This window comes from Achroia grisella, unplaced genomic scaffold (assembly GCF_030625045.1).
Source record: "Achroia grisella isolate CSIRO2021 unplaced genomic scaffold, CSIRO_AGI_Agris_v1 utg1433, whole genome shotgun sequence".
Lineage (NCBI taxonomy): Eukaryota > Metazoa > Arthropoda > Insecta > Lepidoptera > Pyralidae > Achroia > Achroia grisella.
Window position 1 is genome coordinate 459,975 of NW_026712632.1, and position 14,980 is coordinate 474,954.

Here is a 14,980-nt window from a genome sequence, read left to right on the forward strand (position 1 = left end):
GGCTTGACAAATTTTTACGAAATTTTACATGCATATTCAGTAGGTCTGAGAATCTGCTACTAACTATTTTCATACTAGTAAGTGATAAGAGAGACCCACTTCAAAAATATATAAAAAAAAAATTGTTTATATGATTTGTTATTAAAAATACATACCTCTACATTTACAACCCTACATTTTCACCCTTCTACCACCAACCCCTATTTTTTAATAGTGATATTGGTTGTAGCTAATATATTTATAATATCCCTTTTTTTTCATTCTCGGTGTATTTATTATTGTATCTCTACATTAAGTAATACAAGCTAGATTTTAAAAAAGGCCATTTGTGACAAGGATGTTGGTAAGGGGTAAAAAACGACTAAATTCGTGAGACGGAATTATTGAAACAATAATTTGTGATACAAATCGTGGTTGCACCACTAATATTGATGACGTTAACAGGCGGATGAGATAGTTAGTGTGATGAGTGTGACGAACATGACTATTGTGACGAGTGTGACGAGCGTGTCGAATGTGGTGAGTGACTTACGCGAGTGTGAGCGTGTAGTCTCCGACGGTGACGTTGTTGAGGTTCTGGACGCAGCGCTCCACAGACACACCGTCACCCATTTGCACCATCGCCGTGCCTTCTTTTGTCTTCAGGAATTTTATCTGCAAACGAAAAACACCATATTATATAATATTAATAACAATATATTGTATTATATCTTCATCATCATCATCATCATTTCAGCCCGGAAGACGTCTACTGCTGAACAAAGGCCTCCCCCAAAAATCTTCACGGCGATCGGTCCTGCGCTGCTCGCAACCAACGCTTTCCATTGCGTAACGATAAGTGAAATTTAGCAGCTGGCAATAATCGCTGTATGACTTCTTCATTATCCGAATTTTATGTTCTCCGTCATTCAAGTATCTATTTTTTCAGAGATGATAATGGAATAGTGCAATTGCCTGCGCTAACGGTATACATGGGGGCACCAGGGAAGGATGATAGAACGAGCGAGAAGTTAGGTCAGTCTGCCCATCGTGGCGAATTTACTGTACTGACCACGATGGTTTACAGAGGGGATGGTTCCGTCGTTACGACCTGACATGGTATATTCTAGCAATGAGGTTTCTATCCTCATTACTAACAATCCCCACACCTCCAATGACCTCTGACAACGTTTTTCCTCACCATGGCCAATTTACCAGAAATTTACCACGATGGTTTTCAGTGGGGATGGTTTCGCGCGTTACGACCTGACATGGTCCATTGTTAGCAATGGGGTTTCTATCCTGGTTGCTAACAATCCCTACACCCCAAAGACCTCTTGAATGATGGCACTCACTCTGACAACGTTCCCGTAGAGGCAGCACAGGTTGAACAGGCGGTCGGCGTTGGCAGTCTGCGGGTCCAATCCATACACCATCATCACTGCGCCTTGCTGTGGTGGACCACCCTGGAAAATAAACAAGGTTTTCATTAATTTCCATTCATAATTTAAGATCTACACTTCTGTCGGTATACGAGTAATGCGCTGGCGGGGCAGTGGAGGATGATAAAATGAGCATGAGGTCAAGTTAGTTAGATTTAAACTAACGGGTAGTTCAATCTTGGGAAATACCTTTATTTGCGATTCCACGACCATCCATAGGTGCGTCAGATTTCTAAGATCGTGCATTAGATATGTGAATATAATATAATAGAAAATTATTTATTCAAATAAACTTATATTGAAGCACTTTTGAATAGTCATCACATTTTTTCCTTCTACCGCTTATTCAGAAAGCTGTTTCATCACAAGAAGAAAGAGTAAGAATCTTGCGTGTTGTTTTTTTAAATAATTTAGTTATTTCTTTTTTCCGACTACTCTCATGCTGTTGGCCGCAGCTGGGCTTTATGGCTTTACCGGACGATAGAGGGCGAGTGCAGATGGCACTCCAAACCAAAGGAAGGACTTATGGAGCGGCTGAAGGCCAGCTTCTGTTTGACGGATACGACTTTACGGGCACCGCTAGGCGGTCGAACCTCAGCTCAAGCCGTCGTAATTTCGATCCCCGTTTGAATTGGACAGCGGATCGATTGGATTGGCTCCCGAAACTTTATATTTTTAAGTTGAAGTGTGTGAATACAAACTACTAACTAGCACTAAGTGAGATTTAATGAGAGAATTTAATTGAGTGAGATGTGAATTACCTGGTTTTGTGGCGGCATGGGCGGGTGGTGCATGGGTGGTGGCGGCACGAAGCCTTCGCCGCCGTACCCTTCAGGTCCGTAACCGCGACCGTCACGCTGAAATACACCAAATGACCATATGATAAAAAATAACAGACACCAACATTGTATATTAAAAAAATATAGTATCACGTGGATAGGAATATACCTATATTTGAATCCAAGCTGGCAGGAGGTGAGCATGCCCCTAATTTACTGTTCTGACTTACTTCCCGGTGATGGAAACACCGTTAACAAATCTAAATTAGAAAGATTAATTTAAGTTTGTCACCGATATTTCCATGACTGGTGATTTAATCTAATGTGGATCGTATTACAGACGGGTATCACCGCAGGTTAGTTTATTGTATAAATGACTGGAGAAAACGAGAGGTAGATTATTGTGTAAATAACTAGTGACAAAGAGAGCTAGTTTATTGTATAAATAACTAGTGACAAAGAGAGCTAGTGAGCTAGTTTATTGTGTAAATTACTACAGAGAAGTAGTGCTAGTTTATTGTACAAATGACAAGAGAGCTAGTGAGCTAGTTTACTGTATAAATAACTAGTGACAAAGAGAGCTAGTGAGCTAGTTTATTGTATAAATAACTAGTGACAAAGAGAGCTAGTGAGCTAGTTTATTGTGTAAATTACTACAGAAAAGTAGTGCTAGTTTATTGTACAAATGACAAGAGAGCTAGTGAGCTAGTTTATTGTATAAATAACTAGTGACAAAGAGAGCTAGTGAGCTAGTTTATTGTATAAATAACTAGTGACAAAGAGAGCTAGTGAGCTAGTTTATTGTGTAAATTACTACAGAGAAATAGTGCTAGTTTATTGTACAAATGACAAGAGAGAAAGAGACCTAGTTTATTTTATTACCTGGTGGTGAGGCGGAGGCGGTCCATGTCTGTCCTTCATCATCCCCGGGGGCGGAGGCCCGCCGCTGCCGTACTCCATATCTGTAAATACAGGCATACATATAACCTGAGTGGTCTCAAGACAGCTTTAGAGGAGATTCCTCCCGCGTACACTTACATTATGGATTGAACTACCTGCCGAGGTTTTCTTACGAGACTACAGCATGGGGTTTTTCAAGAAGGGTATATTAAGGTTTCTTAAGGGTCGGCAATGCGCACGTGACACTTGGTGTCTCAGGCGTCTATAGGCTACGGTAACCGTTTCCCATCAGATGGGCCGTATGCTTGTTCGCCACCATCGTAGTATAAAAAAAAAAATTACAGTTACAAAAGTCTATCAAATGCTTAAATAATTAATGCCAATTAGTCCCAATGGGACGACGTACATAAGTTAATCATTATATATAGAAATTACGTGTAATGTTGTCTGTCCGCAATGAAGTCCTAAACCACTAAACCGATTGCAAATTTGATTTGCACATTGTGTGCAATTTGATCCAACTTGAAAGATAGGATAGCTTACATCTCAATTTATAGTCGCAATATTATTTTATTCCAGAACCTTAGCCACAGCAACGAGTGGCCGGGTCTACTAGTCATTACATAGTATAAAACAAAGTCACTGTCGCTGTCTTTCCGTCCCTATGTATGCTTAAATCTTTGAAACTACGCAACGGATTCTGAAGTGGATTTTTTTAACAGATAGAGTGATTCTTGAGGAATTTTTATCTATACATATAAATAAAATTGGAGTTTGTAATATTGAAATAACCGTTTTTTACTACATGCATTTGAATATAAATACGGTACATACACCAAAAGAATTTTTTTTACTATTTTCGTCTGTCTGTCTGTTTGTTCCGGCTAATCTCTGAAATGGCTGGACCTATTTTGACGGGACTTTTTGGCAGGGAGCTGATGTAATAAGGAGTAACTTAGGCCACTTTTATAGTTAATTTCCACGCGGACTCGCGAATCGTATATAATACATGTACACTCGTACGAAGCCTAGATGGGTATCTAGTAAGTTAACAAAAATGAAATATCCGAAGCAAAATTATTATATTATAGAATATATATAAATACTAATATTATTAGAAAAGTAGTTACTCCAAAGAAACAATATTTTAATAACAAAAAAGTCTCAACTCGTTGCAAATTCAACCCCAGTTAAAATAAGATTTTTGTACGATTATAGGGAAATAAGTTGTTAAAAATCTACCCTGTACCATCGTAAGCACAGATTATTATATTAGAGTCGTTAGTTTCTGTTCCCCTCCCTTACCTACAGTACTGAACTGACCATACAGCGACCTTGACGCGCGCGCGCATTGTGTTGTGAATTAAAATAAATTAGAACTGTGTTAAACCTACTGTGAAACTGGAAAGCTAGCGAAGATACCTTCGAGACCCTGAAGCCCAAGAAATCCGCAGAACCATACAGGTACGAGACAGACGCTTCCACATATTTTTCCCTATATATATACATAGTACTTTCCCTAACAAAGTACTTCAAAACAATTTCCAAAAATAGAATAATTATTATAATTAACTCTTAACTTTCCATTATTTAACATATCATTAAGTTATATGTATGTAATGTTTAATAATAATTAATTACTCTAGAGTAATTATAATATATTAGTGCAATTAATTAAACTAAATTATACATGATTATCCACTAATTTACATCTTAACACGGTTGTTAAATTAACGAGGGTACAAAATACGAAATTATCTATACAAATAAATAAAATTGGAGTGTCTGTTTGTAATATTGATAAAACCGTTTTTTACTACATGCATATGAATATAAATACGATACATACACCAAAATTACATTTTTTACAATTTGTCTGTTTGTTCCGGGTAATCTCTGAAATGGCTGGACCGATTTTGACGGGACTTTTATTGGCAGGTAGCTGATGTAATAAGGAGTAACTTAGGCTACTTTTATTTAAAAAAATAAAGATAAATTACACGCGGATAAAGTCGCGGGAACAGCTAGTATACTACTGAACTAACTCAGGCTACTTTTATTTTAGAAAATTTCTTTCATTTTGGAAAATAAAGTACAATTCCACGCGGACGAAGTCGCGTGTTGCTAATTGTCAATATAATAATTTAAACAGAATAATAAACAAAGAAAAAATAATAATTCTATTAGTTTTTAAAGGAAACTCTATCGACTTTCACAGATTCATTTCTAAGTTAGTTTTACCTATAAATACTTGTCAGGTATAAAAAAAAACGTGCATCATTCAAGTGCTTAATCCCATAACGACGTTCAGTCGACTGGAAATCAAATTGAGTCGAGTTCACAGATAAAGAATAGAGCAAGTAATCTTTGTCGAAGTACGTAAGCACTTTTGAATAATTATTTTTTATGATATGATATTCATTGATAGGACTTTCTAGAAGAAGCACCATCATCATCATCGCAGCCCGGAAGACGTCCACTGCTGGACATAGGCCTCCCCCAAAGATCTCCACGACGATCGGTCTTGCGCTGCTCGCATCCAATGCCTTCCAGCGATCTTGACCAGATCGTCGGTCCACCTTGCTGGAGGCCTTCCCACGCTGTGTCTGTCTCATATCATTACATAGTATAAAACAAAGTCGCTGTCGCTGTCTGTCCGTTCCTATGTATGCTTAAATCTTTAAAACTACGCAACGGATTTTGAAGCGGTTTTTTTAATAGATAGAGTGAGTCAAGAGGAAGATCTATATGTATAATACATGTACACCAGGGCGAAGTAGGGGCTAGTAGCCAGTCATTTATGTAACAAAGTTGCAATAGAAATTTTCGGATTACTCTACATAATGCTGTTGTTGGCCGCAGCTGGCCTTTACAGCTTCACCGGACGATAGGGGGCGAGTGCAGATGGCACTCCAAACCAAAGGAAGGACTTATAGAGCGGCAGAAGCCCAGCTCCCGCCTGACGGATACGACTTTATCTGAGGGCACCGCTAGGGGTTCGAACCTCGGCTCAGGCCGTAACATCGGTCCCCGTTTGAATTGTACGGGGGATCGATCAGAGGGGAGATTGCTTCTTGCGATGAGACCGCCTTTTGTACTTCCATATCTCTTTTTTGTATAATTCTTATGTATTAAATTCTATTGGTGCAATAGATTGTCATTTTTTGATATATGATTTTATGAGTATTTATGACAGAATCACGCCTCTCGTGTTAGTACTGTAATTTATTTTATATTACGTTTCTATCCGTGAAAACCTATAAGTGGCCGTTCTCATTTAACTATGTTTTTAAATAGCCTTGTTTTTCCGAAAATAAATAAATAAATAATAACGATTATTGAAAATTAATTCAAATTACATAATTATCTAAATAATAATTAATTGTTAATTAAATACTAAATTAATTATTAATATAAATATACATTAATTTAATTATTATCTTAATAATTAGTGCTACATCTGTTCATTTCAGCTCAATTTGTTGACAAATTTCGTATTATATTGCATGCAAAGGTTTCAAGTAAAAAAGGTATTTTGAAATCAAAGTCATGTATTCGTTTCAATAGTTTATTGTAGAGAATTAGTGATGTACAGACAAATTGTCGTAATTATTGTATATGTATGTTTTATTTCAATCCACTTGTTGTCAATATAAGGTTGAGCGTATGGGTTAAGAAACCCGAAACTGAGTATTTGTATAATAAAATTGTAGCTATTGAATATGTTTTGTCTTCTTCTTTCTGACTACTTTCATGATGTGAAAGAAAGTGACAAAATGTCCATATACTTTTATAAATATCTCTGTACATATAATGCATAAATCAAATAATGATTGCTTTTAATCATCTTTTTTTATTGAGGGTTTTGGGCTATTGTCAGGTGCTAAGACCTGTAGCCCTGCGACCTGTATAGATCTACTGTGACTCGCCCTTATTAAAGTCCGCTACCCAGACCCGTCAGGGATAAGAATTGAAAGATATTCTTAGGAGCGATAGTTTTTATCTCCTCAGGAAATAGTGTATACTTTCAAAAGGAGATATTTCGTTTATGCATGAGTGGGCTACAACCACATAGGATGTGTAGTGGAGTTTCCTCTTCTGCTTGGCAAAAATCACTGTCTTGACTTTATCCCATTATTTGGGGTCAGCACAGTACATCCTCTTCCATTGTTCTAGTTCTGTTCTCTGTATTATTCTTCTATGCGTAATGAAGTGTTATTACTATATGCTGTTAGTTACTGTATTCAGATTAAATTTAAGTTTTAATATGTATTGTTATAATGATGAATTTGAATTACATTTTAAAAAAGTGACTGATACTTGTCAGTTGTTCTTACCTAAGAAAACATTAGGACCTGACCGTAGATGTGACTAATCATAAGTAATAAATTGTACATATAATTAATATATTTTTATAGAGAGGTAAAGTTTCTGAGTTTGAATGTTCAGCGTAATCTCCGGTACTATTGATCAGATTTTGTAGTCGAATAGTCAACAGAGGAAATAGGGTGTCGATAATGATTTTAACGTTGTATAGCTTATGTTTTTTGTTATAATTTTAATTATATTTTTTTATATAGAGATAAAGTTTGTGACTTTACATGTTCGGCGGTATCTCCTGTACTAGTGATCTGATTTTGAAAATTCTTTTAGTGTTGGATAGCCCATTAATCGAGGAAGACTACGGGCTATAGAACATCACGCTACGACCAATAGGAGCGGAGCTGTTACTGCTAGTACAATATGAAGAGATCTTAACTGTTCGCATGTTCAGTAATTCTGTTATTGTTATAAACAGTAAATTTATACTAAATCGTTATATATATTAGTAACACACATCAACTATAGTTAATCAACATGCTATAATCACTTCAGTACATCCCAGAACACCTATTTTTTTTAACAGAAATCTGTAGAATACATTGAAACATCTATTAATAAAATCAAATCGTAATATCTGAATATTAAATGGATATTCTTTGGAACTATGGTTGTTATCTCTTCAGGATACAGATAATATATATAACTAACACTTGCCTATAGCTTATAAAGCAGATTATATACCTTTATAAATATACAGCAGGTATATATATATATATAAAGATATTGTCGTAATTATTGTATATGTATGTTTTATTTCAATCCACTTGTTGTAAATATAAGGTTGAGGGTATGGGTTAAGAAACCCATACAATTATATATCTTTATAAATATACCTGCTAAATTGTGGCTAAATGTATAAATATTATTATATAAGTTGTTTGTATTTAACGTTGAAGCAGAAATCGTCTTTAATTCAATAATACCTAGTACTTATGATACAATTATCATAAAAAAAAATTAATGGGATGTACTGTATCATCAACATATAAAAATCATTTGAAAGCATTCCGGCAAAACATTAGTTGAACATCACATCATCCAGGGTCGTCGGGTACCCACCATTCTGGGAGTGGTCACATGAATGCTGACTGTGTTGACTGCAGGAGTCGTCGCTGCAAGCTCTTGTGGTCGCTTGCGTCGAGGAGCTGCTGGGATCTGCAGATGACATCCGATATATCCAAACACTTCTCCAATAAACATTTCGGTTTCATTTTTACCGTAAAATCTTTATAGTTTTGATACAAATGTGTACGTCGTAAAGCGTGTAGGATAATGATAAGTGTATATAGTTTAGACCGGCGTTCTTCAATGTTTTACAAATCAAGGGTCAATACAATTTTTTTCTGTACAGCGATTTTTTCCTTAGGTATTTTTATAAGTATTTTATATATTAAAAGTGATATTGTTTTCAGTGCATAATTACAGGATAGGATAATAAAGCGAAAAAAAACGTGCACAGTTTTCACTAATTTCGGCAACTTACGGTACTTTTTATTATTATATTGTCGTTATTGAGAGATATGCTGTTTGCGGTTGGCATGAGGACAGATCAGTTAGCCAATCGTGAACAAATTTATGATGGTTTTCAGGTGGAATCTCGTGGAGGTCATCCCTGCCTGGTACATTGCTAGCAATGGGGTCAAGGCGTTTCGTATAGGCTCCTTAATAAACACGAAACGAGAATTTTATATATCAGATGTAGCACATGTGTTGATACTATATCTATTTTAAAAAGTTACTTAATTCACACAGCTTTTTCAATTAAAAAAGTAATATCATAGTAAACTATAAGTTATTTAGAACTCTTCAATTAAAAGTATTTTTTTATGCTTATTAACTACTAGAAATTAAATAAAGATTATAGAGAATTTTATGTTTAGCAATGGGATTTTTTCCCTTTCCTATCATCAGTCCGGTAACTATAAGCAGATCTCTTAGGTGTGGTAACTAAGAATGGAATGTTCACCCCAGTGGGAGGATCTGGTCCTTAAGAATACTGCGAATATTACATAAAGTCGTTTCTTTTTAGTCGCTTAGGGTAGAGTTTTTGTAATAGTTGAGCAGCCGGATATTTTGGAATAGAATAGAATAGAAAATCATTTATACAAATAAACTTACATTGAAGCACTTGTGAATAGTCATCACATTTTTTTTAATCTACCGCTCAAAAAGCTGTCTCATCACAAGAAGAACGAGAAAGAAACATGCGTGTTGCTCTTTTAAATAATTTAGTTACTTTACATTTTTAAATTTAAGTGTGTGAATACAAACTACCAATTAGCACAAATTCAAGTAAATACTCGAATAGAAAAAATATTGTATACATAACCAACTAGTTAAATAATTAATAAGAGGAAATCAGTCATAGTGATTAGAGCAGACCAGTCCCTACAAGCAGCACCCGTTCACGAGTATGACGGATGATCCAGTCATTACTGCGCTCGACCATATTTTAGGTGAAAGCAATGGGATTAAATAATTACATTGATGATTGTAAGAAAAGTAAAATATACAAAGTTTTTAGTTAAAAATAAACATGTTACAACATCATTACATAGTGTAAAACAAAGTCGCTGTCGCTGTCTGTTGCTGTATATATATATATATATATATATATACTTAATCTTTAAAACTACGCAACGGATTTTGATGCGGTTTTTCTTAATAGATAGACTGATTCAAGAGGATGGTTTATATATATAATACATGAACATCCGTGCGAAGCCGGGGCTAGTAGTCTTACAAATAAAATTCTCGCGTCACAATGCTAGTTACCATACTCCTCCGAAACGGCTTGACCGATTTATATGAAATTTTATATGCATATCCAGTACATCTGAGGATTGGTTACTATCTATTTTTCATACCACTAAGTGATCAGGGTTGTCCACCCTTAACATTTTTTTGGACAAAAAGATCCATTAGATATACACACATCCCTAAATTTTCACCTTTCCATAACCAACCCCTATTTTTAATAGCTACTATATATGTACATATATACAAAGACTCCACCTCTGTTTGTTTTCCATCTATTGTAATTCTATCACATAAAGTAAGCAACCGAGCTATTGATAAAAAAACCAAAATTATGCTCTGTTTTCACGTTAAATGCACGCTTTTAAGCAATTAATCAAGGTTGGTGGATGCTTTTAAACAATTAGCCGAGTTGTTTATGTGTAAAATATTTACCTCTGGCCGTTGTAATGCATTTTGTGTATACTGATTATGGCACTGATATCATATATTATGGCAGGGTAATTTTTTTAAGTGATTTCAAGGAATAAAAATAAATTGAATATGCCTAGTTTTCGTCTCAAAAAAATAAGTACATCTTTCATGGGACATTGAATACGTTTTTATAATAAATTGCCTGATAATGTTTTGAATTTAAGTGAAGGGAAATTTAAGATACATGTAAAAAATACACTTTGCGCTAAAGCTTATTATAAAATAAACGACTACTTGAATGACTACAATGCGTGGACTTAATTACAATTTTAACTTTTATTAGGAGGTATATAACTTTCCCATTGACATAGATAATGTAATAAACACTAAAGAAACTTATTCTAAATTTAGTAATGACATATTGTAAATTAAATATTGTAATGGGTGAAAACTGTGATTGGTACAGTTTATGCTGTAAATAATATAAATGACGTAGTGGAGTAACTTGAAACAGTCATGCTCGCTATAAAGTTCAAACTTGTGGCGGCGTGGTGGGCCGGGTCGATGTGCTCCCTCTAATATGGTTGAGTGCAATGATGGCTGGTTCATCCGTCATACTCGTGATCGGGTGCTGCTTGTGGGGACTGATCTGTTTAGGTTGCGAACACTAATTAGATTTTATTACTTTTTTTTTTATATAGCATATGCTGGTGGTCACTCTATTTTCCCAATTTTGAATTTAAATGAAATAGTATTATAGTAAATATGTACAACATTAAAAAAAAATACGACCTGAGTTTCTTGTCAGTTCTTCTCATCTCGAAATCATTCCGAACTGACGGTAGATTTGACATATCATAAGAGTCTGTAATAGACCTACATGAATAAAAATATTTTGAATTTTTGAATTTGAATTTGATGATAATGCAATTATTCACCCGCCTACGCTGACGGTATGCGCTGGCGGGGCACCAGTGGACGATGATAAGGTGATGATAAGTCAGGTCAATTTGGCCATCGTGATTAAATAACTAGGTATTAACCTGATGGTTATAACTATGAATAAGTTCAGAGTCACTCAGAGGGCAATGGAGAGGGCTATGCTCGGAGTTTCAATGCGTGATCGAATCAGAAATGAGGAGATCCGCAGAAGAAACAGAGTGACCGACATGGCCCGTAAATTGCGAAACGTAAAATCCGATGGTCGCGGGTTCGATTCCTCGAACGGTGAATTCATGAGTGTGATTGTTTATATCGGTCTGTTTTCTATGAATATTATGAATGTATTTACAGAACAAATATATTTAAGTATTTGTATCAGTTGTCTAGTACCCATAATACAAGCTCTGCTTAGCTTGGGACTGGATGGCGGTATGTGAATCGTCCTGGTATATAATTACATAGCAAAACAAAGTCGCTGTCGTCGTCTGTCCGTCCCTATGTTTGCTTAAATCTTTAAAACTACGCAACGGATTTTGAAGCGATTTCTTTAATAGATAAGAGTGATCCAAGAGGAATGTTTATATATATAATACATGTACACCCGTGCGAAGCCGGGGTGGGTAGCTAGTTACATAATATAAAACAAAGTCACTGTCGCCGTCTGTCCGTCCCTACGTTTGCTTAAATCTTTAAAACTACGCAACGGATATTGAAGCGGTTTTTTTTAACAGATAGAGTGATTCAAGAGGATGGTTTATATGTATAACACATATACACCCGTGCAAAGCCGTGGCGAGTAGCTAGTAAATAAATAAATAAAAATTATTACAGACATTTCAAACTTCAGTGTTGTCTGAAAATTTAATATATATCCAGCCATGTAGTAGACAGTACGGGTATGATGCGAAAATATAGTAAAAAACGAGCGGCGAGGTCCATAAAAAAATAAAATACTTCATTTGGGCAGGTGTGAGCCAGCCGACCGTTACGGCACGCGATATACATGTAACTTTTATTTTCATTTTCAGCGACAGCAAAGAGCAACGGACTCGTCCACTAAAATAACAATCCACCACGTTGTTTGATATACAGCGTGATTGTATTAAAATAGAATAGAATAGAAAATCATTTATTCAAATAAACTTACATTGAAGCACTTTTGAATAGTCATTACATTTTTTAATCTACCGCTCATTCGGAAAGCTGTCTCCTCACAAGATGAACGAGCAAGAAACTTGCGTGTTGCTCTTTTAAATACTTTTATTATTACTTTACATTTTTAAGTTTAAGTGTGTGAATACAAACCACCAATTAGCACTAATTCAATTAAATACTCAAATAGAAAAAATATTGAATATATAACCAACTGGTTAAACAATTAATAAGAGCAGACCAGTCCCTGCAAGCAGCACCCATCCACGAGTGTGACGGATGAGCCAGCCATCACTGCGCTCGACCATATCTTAGGGAGCCCAATGACCCGGCCCACCACGCCGCCACAAGTCTGGACATTTTAGTGAGCATGACTACTCAAAACACTAGACTACGTCAAAGCTACTTATTGTTCATTGCGTTCCACTTTAGACGTGTGCAAATCTATATAATAATAATCACGTGGACGTCACCATACCGTATGACGAGAACCTCGTGAAAGCCGAAACCGAGAAAAAGAGAAAATATCTCGACCTGGCTCACGAGGTGACCGAAATGTGGGGGGTGATGTCCACCGAAATCATTCCAATCGTTATGTCGGTGAATGGTCTTATCCCAACCAGTCTGGAACAACATCTCAGACGGTTGTGATTCCGAGGCGGCTCACTCTCGGGAAAAATGCAGAAAGCGGTGCTCTTAGATTCTGCCCGCATTGTACGCCGGTTTCTCTCCCTGGGGCCCTGAACCCCGGCCGACTGTGCTTCTGCCGGGGATATGTTGTCATCTCCTCTCCTTAAGAGGAGAGATGAGAATTTTTGTATAATAATAATAATATCTCAGGACAATTCACACAGCGCCATCTAGTCTCAAGCTAAGCAGAGCTTGTGTTATGGGTACTAGACAAGTGATATAAATACATGGATACATTTTTTTTGTAAATAAGTACATATTATAGAAATCAAAATAGAAATAATCTTTAATTAAATAAACTTAATACATGCACTTTTGTATAGTCAAGTTTTTTGATTCTACCGATCATTCGGAATGCAGATTCATCACAAGAAGAATGAGCAAGAAACTTATGTGTAAGTTATACATAGAAAACATCTAGACCGATACAAATAACCATACCCATGAATACAAATGTTTGTACCCTGCGAGGAATCGAACCCACGACCATCGGATAGTAAAGCGGTGTGCTAGACCACTAGACCACTACGAGACTTGCTTTTATACTATATAATGATATACATTTTCAACAACTTATATTTAGTACCCTATACTATTTTTATAGTTAAAAAAAAACTTTAGAACTTACATACTATAGTTTTATGTATATATATAGTACGAAAAGTCCTGAGTGAAGAAATAATTTTGAGTTTGATTTTGAACAGGTTAGTGTTACTAATAAATATAAATGCTTAAAGTTATAAAGTCCTACATGAACAAACGAATTCGACTATAACATTTCCCCCTTGCCTGAACCAAACATTTAAACAAGTAGTCCTCAAACTACTAGTTCTCGTTAAACTTGGTGACTTACTTTAACATACTGAAATCACTGTAGCAATAATTTCAACTTGAGGCAATAGGATTGCTATTGTAAGGCAATATGTGCTCAGTTCACGTGTTGAGCAAACCATATACAGAAGTCCAAAGTTGCACGCGATACCGAAGTTTTCTTTGTTGTTACACGCTTTGTATACATATGAATGCACTTTGTACAAAATTCTGCTAATCTGATTGTTATGGGTATATACTGTTATATTGGAACGAAAGTTAGTTCTCTTCTTCAGTCGTATTTTTTCTCTTCTTCAGCTTCACCAGACGAGATAGCGAGTGAAGATGGAACTCAAAACCCGTAGGACTTATGGAACGGCTGAAGGCCAACTCCCGCCTGACGGATAAGACTAGTCTGAGGGCACAAGAGGTACGCACTTGACAGAGTGGTCATAATTTTCATGACTGACAATAGGCGGCGAGTGCAGATGGCACTCCAAAACCGCAGGACTCATGGAGCAGCTGAAAGCCAACTCCCGCCGGATATGACTTTAGTCCGAGGGCACCGATAGGGGTGCATACTCTATAAAGTGGTCGTGATTTTCATGATTATATGTCCCTCCGACCGATCCCCCGTCCAGTTCAAACGCGGATCCATATTACGACGGCCTGAGCTGAGGTTCGAACCCCTAGTGGTGCCTTCAGACTAAAGTCGTATCCGTCAGGCGCGAG

The 14,980-nt window shown here is 36.2% G+C and overlaps 1 protein-coding gene across 1 annotated transcript in view; it reads right to left on the reverse strand.

Moving 5' to 3' along the window:
- Positions 1–14,980, reverse strand: part of LOC131855473 (heterogeneous nuclear ribonucleoprotein L) — a 528,919-nt gene that overhangs the window by 12,375 nt on the left and 501,564 nt on the right. The window contains exons 7-11 of the mRNA XM_059206751.1: positions 8,543–8,638; positions 3,083–3,162; positions 2,183–2,278; positions 1,335–1,445; positions 533–654 (exon numbers count right to left, since the gene is read on the reverse strand). Of these exons, the coding sequence (XP_059062734.1) occupies positions 533–654; positions 1,335–1,445; positions 2,183–2,278; positions 3,083–3,162; positions 8,543–8,638 (505 nt within the window). The remainder of the gene's footprint in view (positions 1–532; positions 655–1,334; positions 1,446–2,182; positions 2,279–3,082; positions 3,163–8,542; positions 8,639–14,980) is intronic.